The sequence below is a fragment of the Podarcis vaucheri genome (genome assembly GCF_965113315.1).
Source record: "Podarcis vaucheri genome assembly, chromosome: 1".
Lineage (NCBI taxonomy): Eukaryota > Metazoa > Chordata > Lepidosauria > Squamata > Lacertidae > Podarcis > Podarcis vaucheri.
This window is the reverse complement of record NC_138759.1, coordinates 66,558,796-66,585,624: the sequence shown is the minus strand read 5'-3', so window position 1 is coordinate 66,585,624 and position 26,829 is coordinate 66,558,796. Positions and strand designations below refer to the sequence as shown.

The following is a 26,829-nucleotide window of genomic DNA, read 5'->3' as shown; positions in this document are numbered from 1 at the left end:
TGGTCATACTGGAGGAGGAGAAGGGAGCGCAGAGCTCAAGTCATGGTGAGCTTTGTTCCTGTAACACTAAATTATGGTCTGATTGTGCAACACATATTTTGCATATTTGTTCTGTTGCATATCTGTGACTGGCAAATTGACTTGTCAAGGTTTTGTGGCACCTTAGGAGGCACATGCTAGTTCTGAAATCTCCCTTTCCAGGTAGAGATGCACAACTGTCACTAAGACTTATTAGTACCTGTAACATTACTAAGGTTGAGCTATAATTTCCCTTCCACATTCCTATGCACTACGCATTTAAGGAGATTGTTGAGAGTGGGTGGATATGTACAACTTAAGCTCAGTTTTAAGCACATATTTTAAAGAGCGTGCGTAGCACTGGGTCATTTTTTTATTACTATTTCAGAAAGAGAAGCAACACAAGGTCCTGAAGTGGATCAAGATTATACTGGGTTAACCTTTGCCCCCTGTTCCGTCTTTCCATCAAAAATCACTCTATTCAGCTGGTATTTGCAGTCACAGCTACATCTTCTAACAGCCCTTAGTTCTCTCAAAGCTCTAGCAAGACAGTTCATAGCATTCCAGAGGTAGAACAGAAGCATAGGAATCTGTGTTATACGAAGTAAAGACTATTGTTCCTTCTAGCTCAGAATCATGCTATGATCACTCTGCTTTTGGCTTTTAAAGTTAATGAATTTGAATGAATAGATACAAATTGGTAATTAATGTTTCTGAATTTGAATGAGTATGGATATGTGTGGACTTGGAGAGGTATATACAGTGGTCCCTCGCAAGACGAAAAGAATCCGTTCTGTGATTCTCTTCGTCTAGCGGTTTTTTCATCTTGCGAAGCAAGCCCATTGACGGATTAGCGGATTAGCGCTATTAGCGGCTTTTAGCGGCTTTTAGTGGCTTATCTGCTGATCGGATCAGCTGATAAGCGGCTTAGCGGCTTAGAAAAAGGGGGGGAAAGGAAAAAAAAAACAGCAGGAACTCGCAAGACATTGTCGTCTTGCGAAGCAAGCCCATAGGAAATTCGTTTTGCAAAGCACCTCCAAAACGGAAAACTCTTTCGTCTAGCGAGTTTTCCGTCTTGCGAGGCATTCGTCTTGCGGGGCACCACTGTATTGAATCTGTGTGGTGTGTATGTTAACGGCTGCACTCACTGGCATATGACATCAGAGTACCCTACCTACTGATTGCCATGTAGGGCTATGTTCTTGTTTCCATATTGAGGGCTATATTCTTGTTTTCAGGAAAGGATGCTAGATGTAGGTAGGAAACATGTTACTGGCCACAACTGCTACCTGCATCAATACAGTGTCTATTAGCCCTCCCCCATTGCAAAACTATTCCTTGGGCGGGGACTGACTCCATCCGGAACCAGAGTCATGTACCATCTTCATCTGCTTGCTACATACAGTCAACTCCATTTGATCTGGATTGTTTTATTAAGCCTCATGCAGCTTATCAGTTCATTCGGATCCTATGACTAAGGGCTTGGTAGGAAGTAATCCATATTATATTGCTAAATTCATGTGTATCTTTTTTTAAAAAACTGGACTGATCCTTGACATAAAATTATGCAGAATTTGTCTAGGCATTCCATCCAGCAATTATGTTGTGTAGTTCCTGGTTTGGCTTGTGTGTAATTTCCAATTATAGTTTAGTGCTATATGGATGAGTCTGAGGGAGCCCAAGCAAAGAATCTCATCTTACCATTATGTGTTAAAAACAAACAATGGTTAGTTAAACCAACCAGCTTCATGACATGGTTTGAAGTTGTCTTAGGATCTGGGAACTTCTGCACGCACAGGAGATGCTCTGCTGCTGAGCTATAGCCCTTCTTGTTTAGCAAATAACCATTAAAAGTAAGAAAAATGCAGGCTCCAGGTTTGTCCAGCTGAGATTTGGCTTTGAAATTCTTTTAGCCCGGAAATAACTTTTTCCAGTCTGTCTTGTAGCCACACAGAGTGAGGAGGAATGGACCATTAGCCTTATGTTTCTCTTGGACATGCTGGGGATCATTCATATGGCACTAAACCAATGATAGCCAACATGGTGCTCTTCCAAGTGTTGTTGGACTGTAACTCCTATCATTGGCTATGCCAATGGCTATGCCAGTTAGGGTTGATGGGAGTTGGAGTTCAGCAACATATGGAGCGCACAACATTGGCTACCTCTTGCTAAGCAATTGCTTAGTGTTACATGTTGACCAGCTCTCTGACATCTCTCCATAACGCCAGTGCAGACCTGATTCTGAAATTTTATACTTTCTATAATTTAGTTGTAGGTGTCACATTGTTGTAACCTGGAAAACAAAACTCCTCTCAGTTTTTAGGTAGCTAGTGTTCATTCAGTTGAGCATATAATTAATTATCAACATCCTTTCAAGCTTTCTGGATATTTGCCATGCAAAGACTTAGATATTGCCAGTATTCTGCCTGAGTTATTTATTACACTTGGCTCAAATGAATCACTTTTCTGGTTTAACTAGGTAAGCTTTTCATTGGTTTATACTGCTGCTTTAAATATTATTTTTTTAAAACTTCAGGATAATGAAAGCAAAAACAATTGATCTAAGAATATACATTATTTCTAATGAAGAAATTAGGTAATGAATCATGAATTCTGTCACTAAGGGTTGTATCTGGTGTTAGTCCTGCTCAGAGTGGACTCACTGAAATTAATAAACATGACTAACTTGGGTCCATTAATTTCAATTGGTCCATGATTATGAGTTTGTAGTCCCAAAACATCTGGAGGGCCGAGCTTGCCTGTGCCTATCTACTGAGTATATAAAGGGAAATTTTTAAAAGGTACTTGCCTCATACCAAAATGGTAGGAAAGCAATACCAGGATTCTCCAGGCAATCCAGTCCCGAGTCAAAACCAGTACTTTCAGTTGATGCCAGACATTAACTGACACATGAACTGACAACCAGTACAGTTGGAAAAATCCCCAGGCCCATTAAATACACCTTGCAGCTGTATTTAGCAGTGTCCAAACTGTCCAGCTGTGTGCAAACTTTCTTCAAAGGCAACCCTACATATAATTACAGTACGGTGGAACCCACGTACCGTCCTCCTTATGAACGCTTCGGGTAACGAGCTCCACTAACCCGGAAGTAGATGCTTCTGGTTGCAAACTTTGCCCCGGGATGCGAGCAGAAGTTGCGCGGCGGCAGTGGGAGGCTCCATTAGCGAAAGTGCACCTCAGGTTAAGAACGGTTTTGGATTAAAAATGGACCTCTGGAACGAATTAAGTTCATAACCGGAGATACCACTGTAATTTAATTTGGTGATTGCCAGATCTAAGTTACCTCTGTCTAGGTAGGCTTTGCAGCTAGTTCAGCAGCCTAAGCTGTTAGCTTTCCTCTGTAGAACTGAGTGACTTTTCTGTCTCCAGTGGCAAAGTCTGATCAGTATTGTTCCTTCTAGAAGAGCACAACCTCATCCAGTACAGGATTATGTCCACCAACCGAAGTAGACAAATCACCTACTAACAGGACCTCTGGATTGACCTTCATCCAATCCATTACAACACCTGGGCACTCATTTTAATACAAACATAAAGTTTATTTCAAAATGTGAAATAAACTGCAGACTGAACCCCAAGAACTTAGAGGAGCTTGGTCAGGACATGAGAACTCCATACTAAGTTATGCTTTGTTCTGTCTTTTTCTTTCTTTCTCATGCGTCTCCAAATGCCTGACCAAATCTCTAAGGTCACTATCCTGCAAGATTCTACATCTTCATCAGGGACAGGAATATTGGCACAGAACTTTATAATACTTTAAAAGTACTAAAGCCACCATAAATTTTCTTCTCCAAATGTTCTAGCTCAGTCTGCTACATTGCATGTAAAATTTCCAGGTCTTCAGATAATGTTAAGTGAAAGCGAACACTGCGAATTGACCTTTTTCATATATATACATATATATATATGCAGGTTTTGGTGTCTTCGGGTGTCTTCCCGTGTAAGAGTCGGGGTGTCTGTGCGACGTTTCGACGAGGTCTCACTCGTCATCTTCAGGCTGGTGCTTTCGGCTTCTTGTTACTTGTTCTCTGTTCCAGTAACAAGAAGCCGAAAGCACCAGCCTGAAGATGACGAGTGAGACCTCGTCGAAACGTCGCACAGACACCCCGACTCTTACACGGGAAGACACCCGAAGACACCAAAACCTGCATTCCTGTACCCGTGAAAATCTACGAAAGCATATATATATATATATATATATATATATATATATATATATCTTCAAAAAATCTACTAAAGAATGATGCCATGTTTCAAAACTATCTTCAGATAAGAAGGGAGATATTTTCTGCTAAATGTCATGCAATTTCCCAAAATGATATAATTTGCTGTGGCAGGTCTTCATTGACAAGAATAAGTGTGAGCACATTTAAAATAGGCCATCTTCTGGAAGTAGCAAGTGTCATTGAAATTATAGATTCTCATTGTTCTAATTTCTAATTATTGACAGATTTGGAAATGTTTCAATTCCAAGCAGCATTCCAAACAACAGTATAACACTTTTTCTCATAAGCACACTGAAAATTAATCACTCTTGTCATATTTATGTGAGGGTTTTTATATAAGAAATCAGCTTAATGAACATGGTGCTAAACATATATTATCACAGATTTTTCACTTTTCCTATTAATTTGTATGTGTGCGTTCATACACAAATACATCATGAATTGTAGAAGAGAGATAATTTTGTCCTAAGTTACATATTTTATTTATTTATTTGAAAATGTATCCATTATTTTTCTTTGATAATTTTCTAAAACAACAATAAAAATTAAATTCACAGTTTAAAATATGACTATTCACTGAACAGAACTTACTTTGGTTCTATTTTTCCCAGTGGCAGGAGAAAACCAAAACACAGCCAAATTTAACTTCCATTCTATTAAATTTTAAACAGTTATCTGGGAAAAAAATGTATAAATAAAATGTATCTCCCCCAGTAGTGCATTGGCCTGGCAATATATTTCAAGTCTACCATTGACTGGACTTAAATGATTTGAACAGTTTCTTTGTCATAATTTAAATGTAATCTGTTTCTGACTGTTGAAGAGCATGCTGTTAGAAAGTTTTCATATTATTGCCCCAAGTCTCCTTCAGTCTTCAACCTACTCCTGCGTTTGAAAATCAGTTATGTTGTTATATTCTCCTTTGATATTTCCAGGCAGGAAATACTTGACAAAAAGTTTTTTTCTAATGCTATTATGCAGCTGAGGGATATTGACTTTATGCAATGACAGTGCCAAGGGCTCTTTGGATAACTATTAGAACACTATTTTCTCACCAATGTGGGTAGTTTACATTGTAAAACTACTGGTGGCTGCTAATGTAACTCTGTCCTGAGTGTAATATAGATGAGGGATAACCAACATTGTGCCCCCCAGATGTTGTTGAACTGCAACACCTATCAGCACCAGTACAAACAGCCAAAGATGGTCGGAGATGTAGACCAACATCTGGACGGCACCACATTGGCCATCCTGCTATGCATACCTATTTGTCAAAATCATGCAGTAATATGGATATAACCAAATTCCTAATAACTGAACAGAGTGATTTCTTCAGAAACCTTAGGACAGGCTTCCTCAACCTCAGCCCTTCAGATGTTTTGAAACTACAGTTCCCAGCACCCTGGACCACTGGTCCTGCTAGCTAGGGATCATGGGAGTTGTAGGCCAAAAACATCTGGTGGGCCGTGGTTGAGGAAGCCAGCCTTAGGAGAAGCAACAGCAATGTAGAAGTAACAACTGAAGCTGCAGAGCAAGCTTCACCCTTAGATCTGATGTGAGTTAAAGTTATGTATACATATTGGCATCTCGTTCTGTGAAAAGAAATTATTCACATATGCAAAGAGGTTCTTCCTTGTCCAGTGCGCAATGGAGTCACTGTACTGTGTTCTTAAATCAGTTGTAGTTCCATAGTTTTGATGGAAATAATTCTTGACACATATAAATTAGTTGTTCACTACAAATAATTTTTGATCTTGCAATTATCTTTTCAGGTTTATTAAAATACATGTTTACAACCTTGAAAAAAATATATTTAATTCCTATTGATTGTATGAGTTGCACATATGGATAGTTCATATAAAAGTTCAAACGAGGGGCTATACATATTTTGATTGGCATACAAGTTGGGGTGTTTGTAATTTTAATCAAAATTTAAATTAAGACATACTTCAAATAATATGTCAAAATGATGCTATTGAATTTAAAGTCTAATGACAACTGCTTTCACTGCTAGTAAAAACATAGCCATTGTGCCTGTGGCGATACAGAATGGCACTTCAGAGCATGCAGGAACAAAGAAGTCAAGTATTTAATGAACAGGGAGTGACTAAGACTGAAGATAGGAATGTGACCTGGCTATAACCATTGCAGCAAATTGTATTTTGGTTAGAAGACGTAATTATATTAAAGATAGTTGGATTTTCAAAGCATAATTTAAATTTGGAAAAGTTGGTTATTAAAGCAGAAAAATGTTTTTTGTTTTGTTTTGTTTTCTGTTAGGATCTATTGAATTAAATTGTAATAACTTCATTTTTTACAAAAGGGTCATGGTCTCAACCAATCCCCCCTCTCCCACCACCTGCACATAGAAAGCCAGACCATCGGTCTACCTAGTTTGAGTAGCTTATGCTGTGTGTGTGTGTGTGTGTGTGTGTGTGTAGCTTTCTGTTGCTTGCGGTCTGATTCATAGGGACCCATACAGCACATTGTACTATCTCCTGGGTTTGAGACAGGACATTCCCAGCCTTACCTAGATTGAACCTGGAACCTTCTGCCTGCAGAGCAAATGCTCCACCACAGAGTTGTAGCTCTTCCCCTCGAGGACTGCACCTCAGAAGATGTGGCCACTATTCTGACAAACAGCTGCTCAACAGGAAGGACTTTTGCTATCCAGGGGGATTAATCATGACCTGCTGCCTCCCATGGCCTAATAGGCATATAGGCATGAACCCTCAAGGAGTGAATTGAGGGACAGTTAATCAGTGAGGTTGACTATCCCAACCAAGCTTTCTTCAGCACCTTGGTGTTCATGTTGGCCAGGCAATAGCAGCAGCACTGGTTGAAAAGTCCTTGACTCTTGAGGCAGTTGATGAGAGACACCAGCTCAGGTTTAGTTATTCTGGTACTCAAAGAAGCCCTAGGGAGCTTCAATAGCAGTGTTGGTGGCAGCAGTGGGAGAGGCACTGCTGCAGAGGGTGACCAAGCTCTGTTGCAGGAAATAATGATGGTGGCAGTACCTGCCGCAGCAGCTGGGAGACTGAGCAGCAATGAAGACAAATGGATTCAGCTTCATCCTTTAGCGTTTTGCGCAAATTCCTTTGCAACACTTCAGTTTAAAGAAAGAGCTGCATGTCTGAAATGTTTAGAAAAATATGGAAGAAACAGAGCATAGCAATGCACATTTCAAGATTACAAAATGTAGGTGCCTTTTGTAGCTCTAAAATATATCAGTCCTAGTAGAGGAGCCAGTGACCAATGCTATACATTCAACAAGATATGAACAAAAATCCAACCCAACATCAAGTCTAACTGAAAGTAGTAGTACCGGTTAATAACCTAGGAGGGGCTGGTGAAACCGACCCTCGCTGAGGATGCAGTCAGAGGGGGGCACAAAAATCACCTATCGGATGATGGAGTGTATGACATTTTTGTGTGTGGCGATGCACCACTGCTTTCGTGTCAAAATCAAACATGGGAGAAGCTTTGTATCCTTCTCACACTGCAAGAAAAAAGGCGTGCTTTTGTTATGTTTTGCCTTTCCTCCTCACCTTGCTCTCACTCAGAATGCTTCAAGTACTTGGGTCATGTAAAATGTTGTAATTTCCAATGTGGCTATTGTGGCAAAGTGAGTGTGGGTGTGGGTGGGTGTGCTGATACAGCAAGGGACCCTAGGTACTCTTCTGCTCCACGTGCTTTCTAAAGGCCTTAGTCATGTTTTACGTTAGCTGGATCAGGACCACAGGGTGCTATGAAAGCTTTTAAAATGTCACAACCACGTTTTTGCCCTAGCTAAAAGATATAGCGAAATTTATGCATTTGAATCAACTGGAAAAAATCACTTGCACCATCCTAAAAATTGTTTGTCTATCTTAACTGAAAGTATGATTACTTATTTTACCATATAAGTTGTTCCTATCCTTCTCCATGTGTATTAAATTCACATTTCTTTGCTGCAGCTTAACGTTACTGTTGAATAACTATTGTGCCTTTACGTGTGTGTTGTATGTGGAAAGATTTAATATCTAGCGCATCGTAGCAACAAAAGGAGTGCTTTGAGATGAGGATATTAAAACTCACTCAATTTCCACTCCCTTTTTGACAACTGCAGTTTTTCCATTTTAGATTTTTTGGACTTTGTTATTGCTTTGAAGATGAAAAGGCACCCTGGAAACAACAAATTGTTATACCCATTTGTGCAACAACCTTTTTACCTCCCATGCCCAGCTCCAAAATCTACTCCAGAGGGTCTTTACTTCCCAAAGAATCTGTGTGTTCCTATTAGAACTGAATAAAGTTAACTATTCAGTTTTTGTCATGGACCTAGTGAGGCTTATCAAGTTACATTTTCAGAATTCTTCTGTACACTTGTACCTTGGATCCCAAACGCCTTGCGAATTGAACATTTTGACTCCCGAACGCTGCAAACCCAGAAGTGAGTGTTCCGGTTTGCAAACGTTCTTTGGAACCCGAATGCCCGACGGGGCTTCCGGTGCCAATCAGAAGCCGTGCTTTGGTTTTCGAACGTTTTGGAAGTCGAACGGACTTACGGAACGGATTCTGTTCGACTTCCAAGGTACGACTGTATTCCATTTTAAATCTATAAGACTTGGGGGCAAGAATAATAGCATGCCCACTTTTGTTCTCTCCTCCCTCACCCAGCTTGATAAAAGGTGTTGAAATACTGTGGCTTTTTCAGCATATTGTGTTTTGGAAAACAGTGAGCCCAAACTCCTGGGATTGTTCCCACCCTATTCTTATTCTTTAGATTTGTATCCCAACTCTTAGCCAAATTGGTTCCCAAAATAATTGGTTAAGAGTTAAATACGTAACTACTATTTCAAATTCTAGATTTTCTGTAATGTTATGTAGGTCATTCAGACTTATAGAGGAGAATTAGGAAGTGAACTGTTAAATCGATCATTTGTGAGATACATTGTGAATAGTGTGAACCAAAGCAAATGCAGGTTAAGAACCGGAGACAAGACCCTTTGCTTTTATGAAGCAAAGGTGATGAAAAGCATTTATTTTTGTAGATGGAGAAGTAAAATGTTCCTCTCTGATCGGTTACAGAGGCATGCTAAGGTGAATTTTAATTATGACTAAATTGTGGTATTACTCTTTCATACCCTGAACATCTGTTCCCTTCAGGAATGATGATTTATGCAGGCTATCAGTAGAGACAGCTTGCTACAGCTTATGTCACGGTTTGTGGGAAGATGGGGTCGTATTTCCAAAAATATCAGCTTTTATATGGATACCAGCCAGTGTGTTATTAAGGTAATAGGGGAAAGGGAGCACGATGTGTTCGCTTTTAATTCTGAAGCCAAATATTGACTTTACCTTTTCCCTTCCAGACCATCTGTTGTTAACGAAGAAGGCAACTTGGACACTGAATGGCCTAGTCTTTCCTAAAGGTATCAAGAGGAGAGAAACCAAGCCTGTACTATCCACATGTATGAAGACACTTACAGAGAAGCCCACTGTCAGATTTTTGGTGTTTAAGAACTGTATGGGGCAGGATGGTTATGAAATATCATCTCCCCCAGACCAGAATGAAAAGGTAAGCTTGCATGTGGCAGAGCACAAATATGTGAAATATATCATTCCCCTGATGCCCTTATATTACTTATTTATCCATTTTACTTATATGATTGCAATAGAGATTCAGCAGCAGATTTTATTTAAAAAAAATACCCACACCCAGTTCACTGGACTCATGTTATTATGCACTGCAGTTTTTGTTTTTGTTTTAATTACACCATTATCTTCCATTGTTCTACTCTGGAAATGCCCCCATTCATGTCCATGTAACCACTTCAAAAAAGACACAGTAATTCAAAATGCAGAACATCATGGTGGCTTTTTTTTTTACTGCCGGTGTACTTATTATGTCCATGGGGTAGAAAAGATGAATAAATTTGTATCGGTCAAGTTATATAGCTTTGCAAAGACTTTATAGGTACATATGCTTGGTTTTTTTTAATTTGTGTGGAGGAAAAAAGAAAAACAAGAAGGTAAAGAAACTTGAAGGAATTACATGATATGGAGAACAGCAGAAAGGGAATGGAGAATGGAGATTTAAAGAAAGTAGAAATGGTAGCTTCTTAGGTCTTGCCTGGTGCAAAATGAGAGCGGTAGAACAAAACAAAAGCCTAAAACTTTGTGTCTCTTTGCTTAATCAAGTTTACTTCTTTTTTATACTTTTCCCCCTAAGCAAAATATTAGGGTAGGGATGAACAATATGTTTTCATGAAAGAAATAAGATTCTATTGCAAGGACCCCAAAGTTACCACTTTCCGTATTCTTCTCTTCCTTGGCCTGACATTTTTCTTAGTTACTCCAACTGACGTTTGGTAATATGGTCCCTTTATAGCAATATTTGGGGGATCACATAGAAAGGGAGACAAAACAGTTTGCTTATTCAGAACGAGAGCAGTACAGTGTGGGAAACACTGGCCTCTCTGCCTCAGGTCTCATCCACACTTTTGCCTGACCCATATTTTGATTGTATTGTGTCTTGATTAATTTCCTCAGCTCTGGGAGCCTTTCTTGTTCTAGGGCTGTGCCTTGTCAAAATCCAATCTTATCCACTGAATCAGATCTTATCAGATGTGTGGAAAATCTGAAGAGAGCTTTTGCTTAACTGAGCTTCAGTTCAGTGGGTAAGACTGGGTTTTCACAAGGCACAGCTATGGACCAATGAGAAAAGTTCTCAGACCCAAGGTAATTAGTAAGTGCACAGTATGATCAAAATACAGGTCAAGCAAAAGTGTGAAAGAACCTTTAGATGGCCTTGCCTGATTGGCTAATGAACACTGTGACTTCTACACATTCACTATGTGATCGCTGATTGGTTGGTATCACTTGAGGAATGTGGAATCAGCAGAAGAAATAAGTAGAAAGAGGGAACCTTAGTTGTGAACTGCCACAAATAAAGGTAGAATTAAGGGCACATGGCAACCCCTACAAAATCATTACTTTCTCCCTAGAAAACAAACTGTGTAACCATACAGTGTTGACCAAATATTTTTATTCCTTTAAAAAAATCTTCTAAAGTTTTCCATGTTTAGTGAAACTATTTTTAATTTGTGAAGTTTTTAGATGCTTGTACCATGAGACTGAACCTTGTTTCACCAGCAAAGTATATGTATAATATGCATGGAGAAAAAATAGAAGATCTCTTGAGTGGTAAGTAGGAATTACTATACATTTTGCAGTTTTTTATTACTATAAATGAATGCCATGCATCAGCTACTGTGTATATAAATGTGTGGAAAAAATGAAGGCAATTGGAATTACTGCAATTACAATGTTGCACTTGTGTAATGACAATAAAGAATCTATCTATCTATCTATCTATCTTATATTTCAAAAGCAGGTATATGTATATTTATCAATATGAACTTAGTATCAAGAATTATTATTCCACTATGCTAAAAAAGAAGAGAGAACTCATATGTGAAAGTCTCACCCTCTTTGATAACCCATAGCATCTGGTTGCAGCCTTTTGTGTTTCAGTCTTGATTTTAGCCTGGCATTTTAAGCTTGCTATGAACTGACATTTGTGGCTACTTCTTAAGGTCAGGAAAATAGTTTTTAGCCAGGGTACCTGATGAGGACCTAAGCAAAACCCTACCAGATCAGACTGAAGGTCCATCTAGTCTCGTATCCTGATCTCTGTAACCAAGCAGATGCATTGGGAAGGTGTGCAAACAGGGCATGGGATCAATGGCACTCGCCCCATTCATGTTCCTCAGCAATTGGTATTCAGAGGCATTCCACCTGCAGTACTGGAGGCAGTAGTCAGCTGTCATGACTATTAGACATTGATGGCCTTATTCTCCATGAATTTGTCTAATCCCCTTTTAAATCTCTCCAAGTTGGTGGCTATCACTATATTTTGTGGTAGTGAATTCCATAGTTTCACCCTCTATTCTGAAGAAGTACTTCCTTTTGTCATTCTGTGTTCAGCATGGGTTCTAGTATTATAAGAGAGGAATAAAACCCTATATCCATTTTACCCACACCATGCATAGCTTTTTCACACCTATCATGTTCTCCAGCTATAGTAACTTTTCCTCATAGGGGAGCTGATCCAGCCCCTTACTCACTTTGATTGTTTTCCCCCGTCCCCTTTTCCAGCTCTACAATATTCTTTTGGGTTTGCAGCAACTAGATTGGTATTGGCAGCTTGGTTTTGCCTTCCTTGTAGCCAGAAGGCTGCAATTTGTGGCTGGTCTTGCTGGACAACCCAAAACATCTAGTTCCAGCACCTACCTATCCTTCTTGTCCCCGATCTCATACTGCGACTCCGTATGAGGTCATGGATAATCTATGCTCCTCATTCCAGCTCCAGGTAGTATGGGGGGAGGGTGAAGCCTGCAATTGCACTGGCCTTTGGAAGAGCTTGGCAACCCCACACTACTGCAGGGATGATTCTCATCTTCCTCTCCAGTGCCAAACCTAGAGCTGAGACCGGGAAGGCTGGAGTCTAGTTTTGTATGCCAATGCCTTCCATGCACCTTGGCAGCCCATTGCTGAAACACCAGACTGAGCCTTCATCTTTGGCTCAGAACTGGAAAGGGGGCAAAGATCTTACCCATGGGTAGGCAAACTAAGGCCCAGGGGCCAGATCCGGCCCAATCGCCTTCTAAATCTGGCCTGCGGATGGTCCGGGAATCAGTGTGTTTTTACATGAGTAGAATGTGTCCTTTTATTTAAAATGCATCTCTGGGTTATTTCTGGTGCCTGCCTGGTGTTTTTACATGAGTAGAGTATGTGCTTTTATTTAAAATGCATCTCTGGGTTATTTGTGAGGCATAGAAATTTGTTCTCTCCCCCCTCACAAAAAATATAGTCCAGCCCCCCACAAGGTCTGAGCGACAGTGGACCGACCCCCTGCTGAAAAAGTTTGCTGACTCCTGATCTTACCCATTGCTGTGGTACATTTCTGAGCTCATTGCAGCTTTGAAGACTATCCACATACTTCCTCAGCTCCAAATGGGAGAGGATGTTTGGGGTTTCTCTTGCCATTCTTCCCAGAGGTGATCCAGGTGGAAGTGAATCCGCAACCTGATTGGCCTACAGGTGACTCCCGGAATTAGCCATTGTGTAAATAATGTATATAAAGCAGACATTCTGGGGGAACTGCCATTCCTCCTCACCACTATGAGCTGAATAAAGAGCATGAAATCCACTCTCGACTCCCAAGTATATCTCATGCAGTATTAAGGATTGTGAGCAGAATTGTGGATTCCTGTTTGTAGTAACTCTCGGAATACATGCTCTTCAAATTTTGTGTTACAGTTCAAAGTTTGCTTTGTGGCTGCACCTATTCTCTTGAATTCCAGGCCTATTTGTATTAGAGAGGCACATACATTTTACCATTTTCAGTGCCTGCTAAAAATATTTTTGTTTATGCAAATCTGTCCAGACATGTAATTTTATTACATATATTTGTGTTTGTGTGGTTTTTTTTAAAAAACCCCTGATGTTTTTATCTATATTTTGGTAATGTTATTGCTATTTTAATGAATATTTGATACCATTTTACGTAAACTGCTTAGACTTTGTTATTGAACAGTATATAAACCTTGCTAAATAAACAAATACATTTTATTCTAAGGTGCAAAAATAGAATGTATAGCTATCTAGCTTCTAGCAGTCATACTTAGCTGATGCAGTTGATCATGTTTTACTTTAATTTAACAGAGATTAATTATGCATGGCTGTTTGTCACAAAGCCGTGGAAGGAATGAGTAGTTTGGGACACACATTCTTTTTCAAGTCTTCAGAAGCTATTGGTCAAAATTAAGCCAAAGTTAATCAAGTTTAGAACCCAATGGTTTAAATGGTAGTGTTGGGCATCTGCTTTCATTGAAATTAGTAAGACTTAAGTGCTTGGCTGGACTGTGCTCATTGTTGTTTCATTACTAAATGCAATTGCTTCTGGTTATTTGCTTTTACTTTCCTTGATCCATCACTCTTTGAGTAATACCTTAACATGTTGCAGTAGTCAGCCACCAGCGAAAAATGTCACTAGTTCATAGCATACCTAAGGCTAGCATAACAAATTTATTTGCTTTGAGACTTAAATAATGGTGACAGAGTTGTTTCAAAGTTATAGTGCTGAATGATACTTTTATTGCTGGAGTTATTGAAATATATTGATAATACAAGGAGTGAAAAAGAATTGAATAATAAAGTTGAACACTATTTTTGTTTGTATAGAGAAAGATGTATAAATATCCTTTCTACTTTGACCTGTGTAGACTTTTTCTATAACATTGTATGTACAGTGATAGAAGTAGGAAAGAGGCATAAAGTCTATTGGAAAACTACCAAAAGTCCCCTGCAAATGGGCCCTATTCAGAATCAGTAAGCGTATGATGAGTGATTTGGTTTTGAATATCGCCTTTAGATTCCATGCTGTTACAAGGCCAGCCCCGAACATGGCAACTCTTATTTCCACACACAGTACCTCTTCACTCTCAATTTAACCCAAAAATCTGATGAACCCATTACTCCATACTTGATTTCATGGAACAAGGAGTAGATATAGTTACAAATGATCAATCACAAGCCGTGAACCAAAGCAGCAAGGCATTAACAATTCACACCATTTTGGTCCACTTGCTCAAGCAGAAGATGTGGCAGCATATTTAATACACAGCGACTTCACTCAGTTTTAGAAAAGACATGACTCATGTTGCATTTTAGAAATGAAGGAATTTTATAGGATTTCATGCTCGCTACCCATTTGGGTGTCAGAGTTCACGAACATCTAAACAATTAACGTAACCAGGTACTCTGTAAAGGCCACAAGGGACGAGTATCTAAATTAAATGTTACTCAAGTAAAGTAAAAAATGACCCAAGAAACGTTTCATCCCCAATAAAGCCATGTTCTGTTAGATTGCATTATACAAATCAGCATCTTGTTCTGCAGTATTGTAACACTGTAGACCCCACAGGCATATGCCGTCAATTTAATGGGATCAGTGAAGAAGCAAGGCAGCTGTGAAAGATTGCTTTAAGTACAGCAATCGTGTGCTTGTCATTCTGCTCAATAGTGGAAAAATCCAAATTCGGGTAGGCATCAGTATTTAAGAGAGTGAATGCTAAAGCATCTCTCATAAGTACCTTGGGGACAATAAGATTTGACATATAACACATAAACAAAAGTACACAACAGCTGTTAGATTAGTTTTGTTTGAGTAAAATACGTCAGGATCATTTAAACATAGCATGTGTTCCCTCCATCACTCAGGCTGAGTCTGCAGACCACACTTTTGAATATTGTACACCAAGGGCTGTGAGTCCCACAGTTGCATCACTATTACCAAAACAGTATGGGGAAAAAATCATCCAGCTAATTGTATGCTTGATTAAAAACTCCCACCAGTAACACAAAGAACAAAATCTTCTTTAAAAAATCATTTAAATCTATTTGATGAAGGCAGCGGAAACCAAATGTTTATTTAAGTTTTGATTGAATGCCCTACATGGATTTTTAAGATGCTATTTCAACATTATTATTATTTATCCAGGCTTTTGTTTTGAAACACATTTCTTATTAATTTTTTTCTACTATTGCCCATAAGAGCACCCTGAGATATAAGTTACATTAAGAGGGCTGAAAAAGATAAACTTGGTGGTATCTGGCAGCTACTTCAAATATGTGACGTAAGGGGCCACAAAAAGAGACTAACAAGAATAAGAGAGTGGTAACCTGGTAGAAGGGTGATTATAATTCTTATACTGTAGTTTTTAATCTGTTGTTGTTTAGTCGTCTTAGTCATTTTGACTCTCCATGACCCCATCAACCAGAGCATGCCTTGGAAACTCTCACTTTCTTCTCTAAGCTTCTCCTTTTTTATGTCCATGGAGTTTTTGTGGCAAAATACTGGAGTGGTTTGCCGGTTCCTTCTCCAGGTGGATCACATTTAGCCTAAACACTCGGCTATGACCTGTCCATCTTAGGTGGCCCTGCACGGCATAGCTCATAGCTTCTCTGAGTTATTCAAGCCCCTTCGCCACGGCAAGGCAGTGATCCATGAAGAAGAGTTTTTAATCTAGATACGTACAAAATAACTCAAATAGTTCTTAAGGAAGGCTGAAAGGTTTTCACTGTATGACAATAGGCCATAGCATCTGAAGTTGCTTTCTTCCAGTGTGTGATATAGCAGAAGTATCAGGTCAGCGCCATTTCCCCTCGTCACAAAGAGGTCATGAGCCCCGCAATCCCAACTGGCTCAGGGCTGGGTTGGCAGTTGCTGTCAGAGCAGGAAGAAGAGGGGAGGGTATGGAGGACTCCACAAGCAGGGAGAAGCCTGAGGTGATGTCAGCTCTGCTCCTTTGCCTTTAGAGGCTGGGAAGCTCCCTGTCCTGCCCCACCCATGACATGGAGAGATTCCCTAGCAATGGAGGAGAGCATTGGACAGTCAGGAGGTGAGGAGCAGTAGGGCTGACCCCCATCACATCACCAATGGGAGGGAGAGCCACACCCCTTGAAGAAACATGCGCTTCCAAGAGCACCGGCATGTAGAGAGAAAAGAGTCTTGTGAGTGAGCTTTAATCTAGTCTCTGATGCTGTTCTTGAACTCTCTAATGGTGCTTTTGGCAATTTATATCTGTATCCTGACCTGAACCATTATAAGCCTTGACTGAAGCTTTCTTACTTTCTTGCGTGTAAGAGCCTCTGGGGACGGGAGTTTTGACAACTATTATCCAATGCTTTGTGTGTTTAGCTCCTCTGGTACAACAGGACTTGCATTTCCTCCTCTCTGCCCACATTCCCAAAATCTGTCCCTGATGGTCCCTCAATCCCCTGCAGCTAATTTTTTGGGAGGAAGTTTTGTTGCATGCATGGAAGTCCGCTGAAGCAGTAAGCTAATGTCTGGATAATGGTCACAGTGTGTGTCTGGCTCCCCCCCCCCCACCTCCAGTCTCATAATTCAAAATAGTACTTTTCCTTATTTGAACTTTAGTTGAGGGAATGAGATAGATTGTGTTGGCTTTTATTCCCTTTGATTAAATATGCTGTGGATCAACTTGTCTTTTTAGAGACAATTATTTTTCTTCTTAAATAGAAAAATTCCCGAGAGTTCCCAGAACCTCCAAAACACGCCCCCCCCATGTAAAATGGACTTTCTTCTCAAAACCAGATGTAGCCCTCTTTCTATTTATAGAGTATACCTTTTCATATTTTTCCTACTTTTCTAAAATGGTTACAAACCAATTTATTGTTTCAACCTGCTTTCCTCATCAGAACAATAACTGGTTTGTGCCTTAAAAGCACAGTCTTGACAGTTCCCATAAATGAGGGTGATTTTTCCAATGCACTTCCACTACTAATGTCAACAGTCCCACGTCAATTTAATCTTTCATTGGGGACTGTTAAAATGTTAAGAACACAAAAAAGAGCTTGCTGGATCATGTCAGTGGCCTATTTAGTCCAGCATCCTGTTCTCACAGTAACCAATCAGATGTCTATGGGAAATGCACAAGCAAGACCTGAGTGCAGCAGTACTCCTGCAGCTCCTAGTAACTGCTGTTCAGAAGTATCCTGCCTCTGACAGAGAAGGTAGAGTGTTATTTGGTCTTAGAATTCTACCTTGGTTCAGGTCAGGAGTGGATCTTGGGCTTAATGCATTCCAGTTCCAAGCACTTCAGGTAGAAGCTAACTAATGAACTGGGAGGATCCTGTATTTATTTGAACATTTCTTACTGGTAAAAAATAACCTTCCAAAATTTATTTAAGTGCTTGAAAGGAAGGCTGTTTCACATGGTAAGCCAGAATTTCACAGATCACTTGTAACCTTCATCCTGTGCAAAGCAGACAAGGAGAGACCTGTTGCGTTTGAAGTTACCTATCTGCCTCCCAGTAGAATCCCTGAATTCAAACAGCATTTGAACAGTTTTGTGCATGTTTTGGGGGGAAAGTGTGAGCATGTGAGGTCAGTCAGACAGTAAGTGATAACTTTCAGCTGCTCTGACTAGATGAAAGTTATAAAAATGTTCAGGGTGATTTACAAAATTAAAAGAATAAATCAATGAAATATTTATAACATAAATATAAAACAAAACAGAAATGGAAACATAAAACAGCAATTAAACAGGAGGGGTTTAAAAGATCTTGAAAAATATGGCTCTAAAATGACTTCAGAGTAGCCTGGTAACCCTATTCCACAGATGGGGTCCCACAATAGAAGGGCCTCTCTCCAGTTGCCTCACTCAGAGGAAGCTACTGATAAAATCCTCATTGCCTGAGCCAAATTGATGTCAACATGATGGTCCTTCAGGTATTTGGGTCTCAAGCCGCATAGGGCTTCAAGTTAAACACTAGTATTTTAAATCATGCTTGGAAATTAACCAGGAATCTTGTTGGCACCCGTCTCTTTCAGGAGACAATGGAGGAGTGCGCCTTTGGGGGTGAGGTCAAGCTGTTGAAAGGTTGTAGCACCTGTTGTAGCTGTAGAGACCGAAGTGGGAGAGACACATTTTGCTGCAGCTGGGACCGATGAATGCATCCACTTGTGCTGCTGCAGAAGCACCATGGCATGACCTTTCTGTCTCCTGGCACAGGAGGGACATCCAGCATTTCCAAGACAAACAGAGTCTGGATGCTGTTGACTATGTCCACTTTTTGCTGCGAGTACAGTTCTGGATAGTACTCTGCCCATTGCTTTGCTGTGGTCTGTGATGATCTCTCCCGAAAAGGTTTTCAGCGGTGCATTCTGCTGAGCATCACTTGCCATTATCACTTGCCTTTCTCCATGTAGCAAGAGTCTTTTTGCAGGGTGCACACTTGTAGTTGAAGAGAGGCTCGCACTTTGCAGCAACAGCAGGTTTCATGTCTTTTATGCAGGCCTCAAACCACTCAGGGATATGTTGCTCTCTTTTGCCAAAGGAGGACCTGGCTGTGTTGTATGTAGAGTGCCTATTGGATGTGGTTCGACCTTGCTTCCACACTATCTTTGGAGCAGTTCAGTAGAGCTTGTTTAACAGAATCAGAGAAGCATTCACAAAGTTCAGCTCCGACTATTTGTGCTTTATGCTTTGTACTATGGGCCTTCTTTGGCTGGAGATGGATCTTGCTCGCTACCAATGAGTGATCCATGTCACAGTTGGCATAGAAATCAGTGGTGTGGTTTAAGTTCAGGCATGGTCTTCTCAACACCCAACAGGGATCACAGCAAATTTGAGAGGGAGCTGATCAGCACTGGCTGCTGCCCACACAAGTTAAAAGGGAAGCATTGGGGCGGGTGGCAGCGTCTCAGGGAGCACTAGAGGGAGTGGGTGGCCACACCAATAGGTCCTTGGGGAAAATAAAAGTGTTGATGGCTGTCATTGATATGTGGGTGTCATTTCTCCATTGGCTGTGTGGCGATCACACAGGGTCCCCGGATGTTTGACAGTCTATTGATCCCTGTGCCACCACTATGCCCGCTTCCCCACTGCCACCAACCCGTTACTCTCGGGTACACACTGAGTCCAGACAGTTATTAAAATTGAACCAAATAAACAAGTTTATTTTATAAGCGTTAACAAGTTTATGGTTTCTCAGATAAAATTCTTGTCAGTTTCTTAACTTTAGTTTCTTTACCGGCCTATACCTTCCTAATACCTTCTGACTAATTATCTCAACTGTTTGATTGACTCCTCTTAACAGATTCTCTCACTCTCTCACATCAGACTAACCCAACCCACAGACTTATCCTCTCTCTCTCTTCTCTAACTCCAGACTGACTTCTTAACAACTCTAACACTAACTCCTCCCCTTGGGTTCCTATTGGTTAGTCATTTTACACTTAGTTAACCCTTTCCTTATGACCCAGTTTGATGTCACATACCTAGGAGGGCAAACGCCACAGGCTTCATCCCTCCAATTCTCTGCAGATAGGTGGCACACACAGCCAAAGCAGGTGGATTTCACCCAAACTCATTAACTGATGAGCAAAGGGTTAAATTATGACCTGACTCCTGCAGAGACCAGGACTGAAGTATTTGCTCATCATGAGCAGAGAGTTTAGTCCTGCTGAGTGCTGCTTCATCACCTCTGTGAAGAAGCACCCCCTCAGCAACCCCCCAGTCAACTGGACATGTAGGTGGGATCACTCACTTGTCAGTCACCTGACTTCATTATGACATCAGATGATTGATATGTGAGTCCCCACCTGTCAAAGTTGGCCTGCAGGGGTGGGTGGGGGAAACTCAACTGGAAAATTTTGTGTCTTACGCAGTTTGGACCACAGTCTCTCTACCTGTCCAATTGTGTGAATGTGTATATAATTACCCCCATTGGTTGCATTTTGTGATGCAATCTCCACCTCAGGTGTTCCTCTAAACCCCCCACCCAACAAACTGAAATTTCTCTGTTCTGCCCCATGGAAACGGTCAGTTGTTTTGTCTGGAAGAAAGCTCTCTCATATATGTGAGTATTGATAAGGGTAAGACCCACCTATAAGTGAGGTAGCGCAAGAAAAAACACACCCATCCCCCCTGTCTGATCCCTATTTCCTCTTGTGTTTTTGTACTTTGATCCTAACACAACACTTCTGTTTTGAAGATCTGGCTTCTGATTGGTTCCCTGCTTGCAGACATGGAGGCTTTGCTTCTAGTGATTTATTGCATGGTTCATGAAGCACACTCCTGGGTATAGGAGTAAGAAGGAGGTGAAGGAAACACCTTTGGCCATTGGTGACTGGAGAGGTTGATTGTCTCACCTCAGACCTCCCTGCCCCCACTCATAGTATCATGGGCCCCTTGCTGATAAAATGTTGCTCATGGCCAGGGAGCATAAGTAAAAAGCAGTTAGTGGCACAAAACAGGATTTCTGGGAATGGGGGAGGAAGTCCAGAATTACCACAAGATTATATTGCTTTTCTGTAACTTAGTCTCTAAACTTTTGAGGCTATTTATGGCAATAGGAAACTAGATCAAGACTGGTCACATGGTAAAGAATACTTAAGCAGAATTAAGTAATCTAGAGTGCAGCCCCGCTCACTTAGAATTAAGGAACAATATGTGTGCAAGCATGTGCAGAGTGCTTTTCACTTAACCCTCGAGAAACTGCAGTCTCCCCGACCACACACATTTATAGTGAAGAAGCAGGACTTATAAAGTGAAGACATTTCTGTCTCACGTGAGCACACTAAATGCCCAGCGCTTTTCTCTTTAGAAATAAGCATTGACCCTCACCTATTGCCCAAAGGTTGTAACCACAGAATGCAGGTATTCTGTTCTCCTTCAAACACAAATCCACTCTTAGTCCCTCACCCTTTCCCTCCAGCAACCCTTCACAAAGCTAGATTCACCTCCCCCTTCCTGCCGTCTTCTAATTATAGGAAGACTCTCCTTCTCCCTCAGCCTTTGAGCTTAATTTGTGCCAAGGCTCACCAGGATTCAGTGTAGGAGTTCCCTGCTGAATCAGGTCAGCTGGAGGGCAAGCATCTGCATGGGGCAAACTGCATTTACAAAGAGGCCCTTCTGGGGGCAGCACCCTTTGGGGCGGCGGCGGCTGCGCACAGATCCTTCATTCCACTAAAATTCTGGGGAAATTCTTAAGTTTTATCAGAGTGGGGTGGGGTGGGGATTCACCCACTCCTTTAATTTATGAGCACACAGGTTAATAAAGTGAAATAAGCTTTCTTCATATTCTGAAATCTGCTAGTATCTGTGATGCAGAGCCAAGGGAGAAATAAGCATATTTTGGCTTCAGGATTTACTGATAATAATAAAGAGATTGTACCACACAGCATAGTTAAGATACCCATCGTTACTAGTGTAAAAACATTTGCCTACCGTCTGAAAAGTTTGGTCTGTTTTTCAAACATATTTTAGGAAATGATGATAGAAGAGAAAGCATATGTTGTCACCCAGTGCCTTACATGCTACATACGTGTTGTCCTGCTCTCCACTCCCCCATCAACTTCAATCAAAAGAACAGCAATGCTATACTAAGCAGATTTATTTGTTTTGGAAGTTACTTGCTTTGAATGCAAATAATAAAAAAGATGATAGTAAAAATTTCTTTATAAAACTGTTTCTATTTTAGTAATTATCAGCTGTGTAAAATGTTTGATCTATAAACATATACACTCATTGACAGGAAGCACTGCTCTGAAACAACATGGAGCTTGCAATTTTATCAGGACAATGCCAGTAGATTTCAGCAAGGTTGGTTCCAACTCATCTGTGATAAATGAGAAGATAAGGCAATCAGTGCACACCATGACACTCTGTGCAGCTAGTTAGACACACTTCAAAACTATTCAGGTGTGCTCACAAGGCTTATGAGTCTTACATGGGGGGGTGTCTCAATATAAATACATCCTTCATGGTGGCCACTCGAAATGCAGGATCTGTTTTTCTAAGACTTAACCCAGGTCAGATATAAATAATAGATGTTAAGAGTTGTGGGTTTGGGGATGCATTTCAGACTGTGTGTTTCAGCTGGGTCAAAAGAATGCCTTTCTCCCCCCTTTCCTTCCCCTGGTATAGTTCCTCTGCTGGACAAATGCCTGCAAAATTCCATCACACCTCTGCGAGGACCTCTTTGGGTCTCTAAGGGAGAAGGTTTCAGCCCCTCTGGAGCAAAGATATATATCCAAGGAGTACTGTTGGCCTTGCACCGGCGATTAAAGTCTGCTAAAAACTACTGTGATCAGGTGAGTTATCCCACGTCCTTAACCAGCTGCTTTTTCTTTGATATGAAATGCACTAGTTGTAGTAAGGCTGTGATTGGCACTGTGTCATAAGGAAGGCTGGCATGTATTACATGAGCTCTTATACGCAATAGGTAGATGAAGTATTTCTCCTGTAATCTCAAAGCCAACAATAATGGAGTTAATTGTGTATGCCTTTCATTGTGTTGTATGCCTAATCTTTTTGTGCTGCACTTCTCCTTCTAAGGAAATTATATATAGCTATTTAGGATAGGGTCACTAATAGTAAAACATCTGCAGTTTCTCAGAATTCATTTCACACACACACCCCCCCATGTAGAAATAACTAGAACTGAAATATAGTTAAGATATGTTAAATGTAAAATCATGTAAACATAACATTTTTCTTAATGTTTTGTCATTTTCTTAATGTTTTACTTTGAGGAGCAGCCTTCAGCAATTTGCATGAGAAATCTGTTAGGCATCTAAAATACATTTACATTCTATACCCAGCACAGAGATTTATTTTGTGTGTGTATGTGTGTTTATAGATGAAAGGTATTGAATGTAGTTAGTTTGCATTTGGTCTGCACTGCAAGCCAGTATTCTTTTTAACCTTTTAGAAATATGTTTTAATGCATATTGGTGCTATTGACCTAAACTGAACAAATTTTGTATGCCTTTTCAGAACTGTTAGTTTTAGTATAGTTTGCTTGTTATTTTTTTTTAAGTGCTTGAAATGCTTGGCATGAAAAATTATCAGAGCAAGAATTAATATTGCATCTTAAGCTGAGATTTACAAGATATATTGGGTCACATACTAAAAGATGAATGCATCATGCTCTCAGTCTTCATGAAGGGGGGGGGGAGGAAGCGGATGTCAGTCATGCTGTTTATACAGCACCTCCTGCTGTTAGGTTCATAAAGAGAAATGATCATTTACTTTGAAATAAACTGTTTTGTCCTGAGCTGATGGGGATCTACAACAAGTAATCAAGAATACAGAAGCAGGCAAAGGAGCCTTCTTTCAGCAAATGCTTGACCCATTTTAATACTGGTGGAGGCGGTGGGGGAGGAACTACACTTGATCCTTATTTGGTCCTTATTTTTAAAGTTTTTACTTCACCTGTAAAATGCAGCTTTGGTGCAAAACATAGAGAAGTAGAAATGGTCTATACCAGAAAGACATTCTTTTCTTTAATGAAAAATATCTCTCAAATGAAATTCAGTTTTGTTTCAGTAATCATAATTTTGCACCAAATTAATATAGAACAAAGGGCATCTGCTATTCATAGTGCTTTGGGTTTTAAGAGTCATAAACTAGTAACAGTAAAAGTTTGAGTTTGATTCAGAACCCTTTTTTGCTTTTATAAAAGCGGATACCATTTTAAACTTATTTCAGTGTTTAGAAGTAAAAAGAGAGGTAATATTAGGCAGTTCTAAAATATGAAAGTTATACCCAGGTTAAGAATATTTGCTATGGCTGTTGATCACAGTAAGTTACGCTTACAACAGTACAGTAAGAATAAATGCAACTGAAGTCCCATGTTTAGTAATGGTTGCCCTAACTTAAGATTTTAAGACTGGTATCTTAAGTATTTCAAATACTTAAAATCACTTTATTTTGGTTAAGCATATTCTGAAATATTTCTGTCCCCCCCCCCTTTCCCCATAATATGCAATTTTTAATAATGTGGCCCAAAGAACAGAGCACAATAGTTTACATGCACTCTTTCCACACTAAGCCTCCCTCTTCTGGCTCCAGTCAGTTGCATCTTGAAAAACTACGAATTCTTAAAGGCCAGAGGACACTCTGCAGAAACATTCAGTGTGGGCAATGGGCCACAGATGGCGTCGAAAACCATTCTCCCTGTGCACACTTGCAAGTGTTTTATGTTCTTGCACAGCCCTGTTTGGATCACAGGCCATTGTCAAAATTCGCTTGTACCTCTGTGTGCCCTCCGTAGCTATGTCCCAATGCACAGCTGTAACCCATCTCTTCTTTAATGCATCAGCAGAAGGAACCAGACCAAGCATGCCACGCAGCTCACAGGCATGCCATGCAGCTGGGCCCTACTCTTCTGTTCTTGCCAGAAGGTTTTTGATTGTTCAGACTAGTTAGTCCACCCAATGAGGAATGTGGCTGTGCTGACATGTGTCATGTGAGTGCCTCATCAGCACTTGTGCCGTATGTTTTTCTCACCTGTGATAAACTAGCACGCCAGGTCAAAAGGCTTTAGTGGCTATTGTTTTGCCTAGGCAAACTGTTTTGAGAGAGTGGCTTTTTGATGACGCAGTGTGTGCTCAGAGGAAGCGTGATTGTTTCTCAGCTCAGGTTTTACTTAGCTGTACCCTGCCTTTGTTTTCAGTTACCTTAACATTATGCTTTTTAATTAAAAAGAAAGCATTTCAAATGTTGAAGAAATACCTTCCAGTTAATTTTGTTCCATTGGGGCATGCAGACGAAACCTGCGTAGCACTCTTAAAATATTCCTTCTGCTTTTCAGTCCATCTGAAATAATATGCACAAAGCGTGGTCACAACATACCACTTTCTCTGCAGGTCTACTTTACATGTCAGCAACACTGTGTCCCTGGCATAAAAAGTGTGAATACTTTTTACAGGCCTTTTACTGAAAATGTTTAGGGTGGATTAAGGAAAAATGATACGTTTTGGAACTTACAACTTCTTGAAGACAAGAGAAAATGTCCCCCCCACAAAAAAATAAAAGTAGAAATACTATAATTACAGTAATATTTTGTATTCTAGAAGTCATACTTTAAAATCACAGTGTCCTGTGAGCATTTGGCTGAGACGTGTGATAAGTGATTTTCAGGAAGTGAATGCTTCCCTTAAAATCTACAAATGCTCCTGAGAATTTTATATTTCTTTACAATGTGGTGTATTTAGGTGCTAGAACATGTGTGTGTTTAAACCTCTTGTTTTCTTGATTTGTGCGCCTTAATTTAGACCTAAAAGATCACATCTTGTTTTCTGTATTTAACGGCAAATATGATAAAAGAGCTAATAACTTTGGTTTGACAGTGTGTATTTAAGTGCCTTTACTTTGAGCTGCAATTTCTGCAGGATGAAATTGTTCAAAGCTATGCTTGGAATATTAAAAATTCATTAGCAAGTGTGGAAATAGCATAAACATGCAAGCATGAAGTGCAGTTAACACTTCCAGTGAAGGGGCTGTCCTGTCTCATTAGCATTCTTGATATGTAGTTGTGCTGTTGGTGGGGGTGTTGAACAGGAATGTCATTGTGCTGAGCCCCAGTGTTTGGGGACAAACACTACTGTGGAAGGAACGTGTGAAAAGGCCATAGTGTGATCAGTGAATGAGGAAGGCTGTGCGTTCCCTGTGCTTCAAGCAGGGAAGCTGTCATTCACAATCCTAGCACAGCTAAACAGAGGCCAAAGAGAAGATTGAAATACCTTTTTAAATGATATTAATGATTCTTAAACATTTCTGTCCTTTAGGCTCACATAGTAAACAATTAGTCCTGTCTGTCACTAAGATCAGCAAGGCACAAAACATGGGTAAGGTGACACAAAGGGTAAGTGGTGGATCCAGTAAGAGATATTACCATAGCCATTTTGTATCTCTTACTCCCTGGGATAAAAAATAGCGACCATTCTGCATGGTAAACTAATTCTCGTTCTGAGAGACAGAAAGATGTAGTATTGAGCTCTTCAGCTTTTTCCAACCCAATTACATAAATATTTTTGAATTATGTATTTTAGGTGTAGGCCAAGCAGCTTAAGAAAAAAGTTTTTAACAAACAAAAGAGAGAAATATTTGTGTTAAGTGGCACTGTATATTATATCTTTAAAAGAAGGTGTAATATGCCAAAAATATTTTAATAATGAAATCAGCAAGCATTGTTTCCTTTT

The 26,829-nt window shown here is 40.1% G+C and overlaps 1 protein-coding gene across 7 annotated transcripts in view; it reads left to right on the top strand.

The window, feature by feature from the left end:
- DCDC1 (doublecortin domain containing 1) overlaps positions 1-26,829 on the top strand; it is a 250,032-nt gene that overhangs the window by 27,976 nt on the left and 195,227 nt on the right. For all 7 annotated transcript variants that reach the window (XR_014218616.1, XM_082218872.1, XM_082218870.1 and 4 more), the window contains exons 6-8: positions 9,620-9,825; positions 11,360-11,453; positions 22,769-22,935. Coding sequence is in view for 6 of the 7 variants with exons in the window: in XM_082218872.1 (XP_082074998.1) it covers positions 9,620-9,825; positions 11,360-11,453; positions 22,769-22,935 (467 nt within the window). In the remaining variant the exon portion in view is untranslated. The remainder of the gene's footprint in view (positions 1-9,619; positions 9,826-11,359; positions 11,454-22,768; positions 22,936-26,829) is intronic.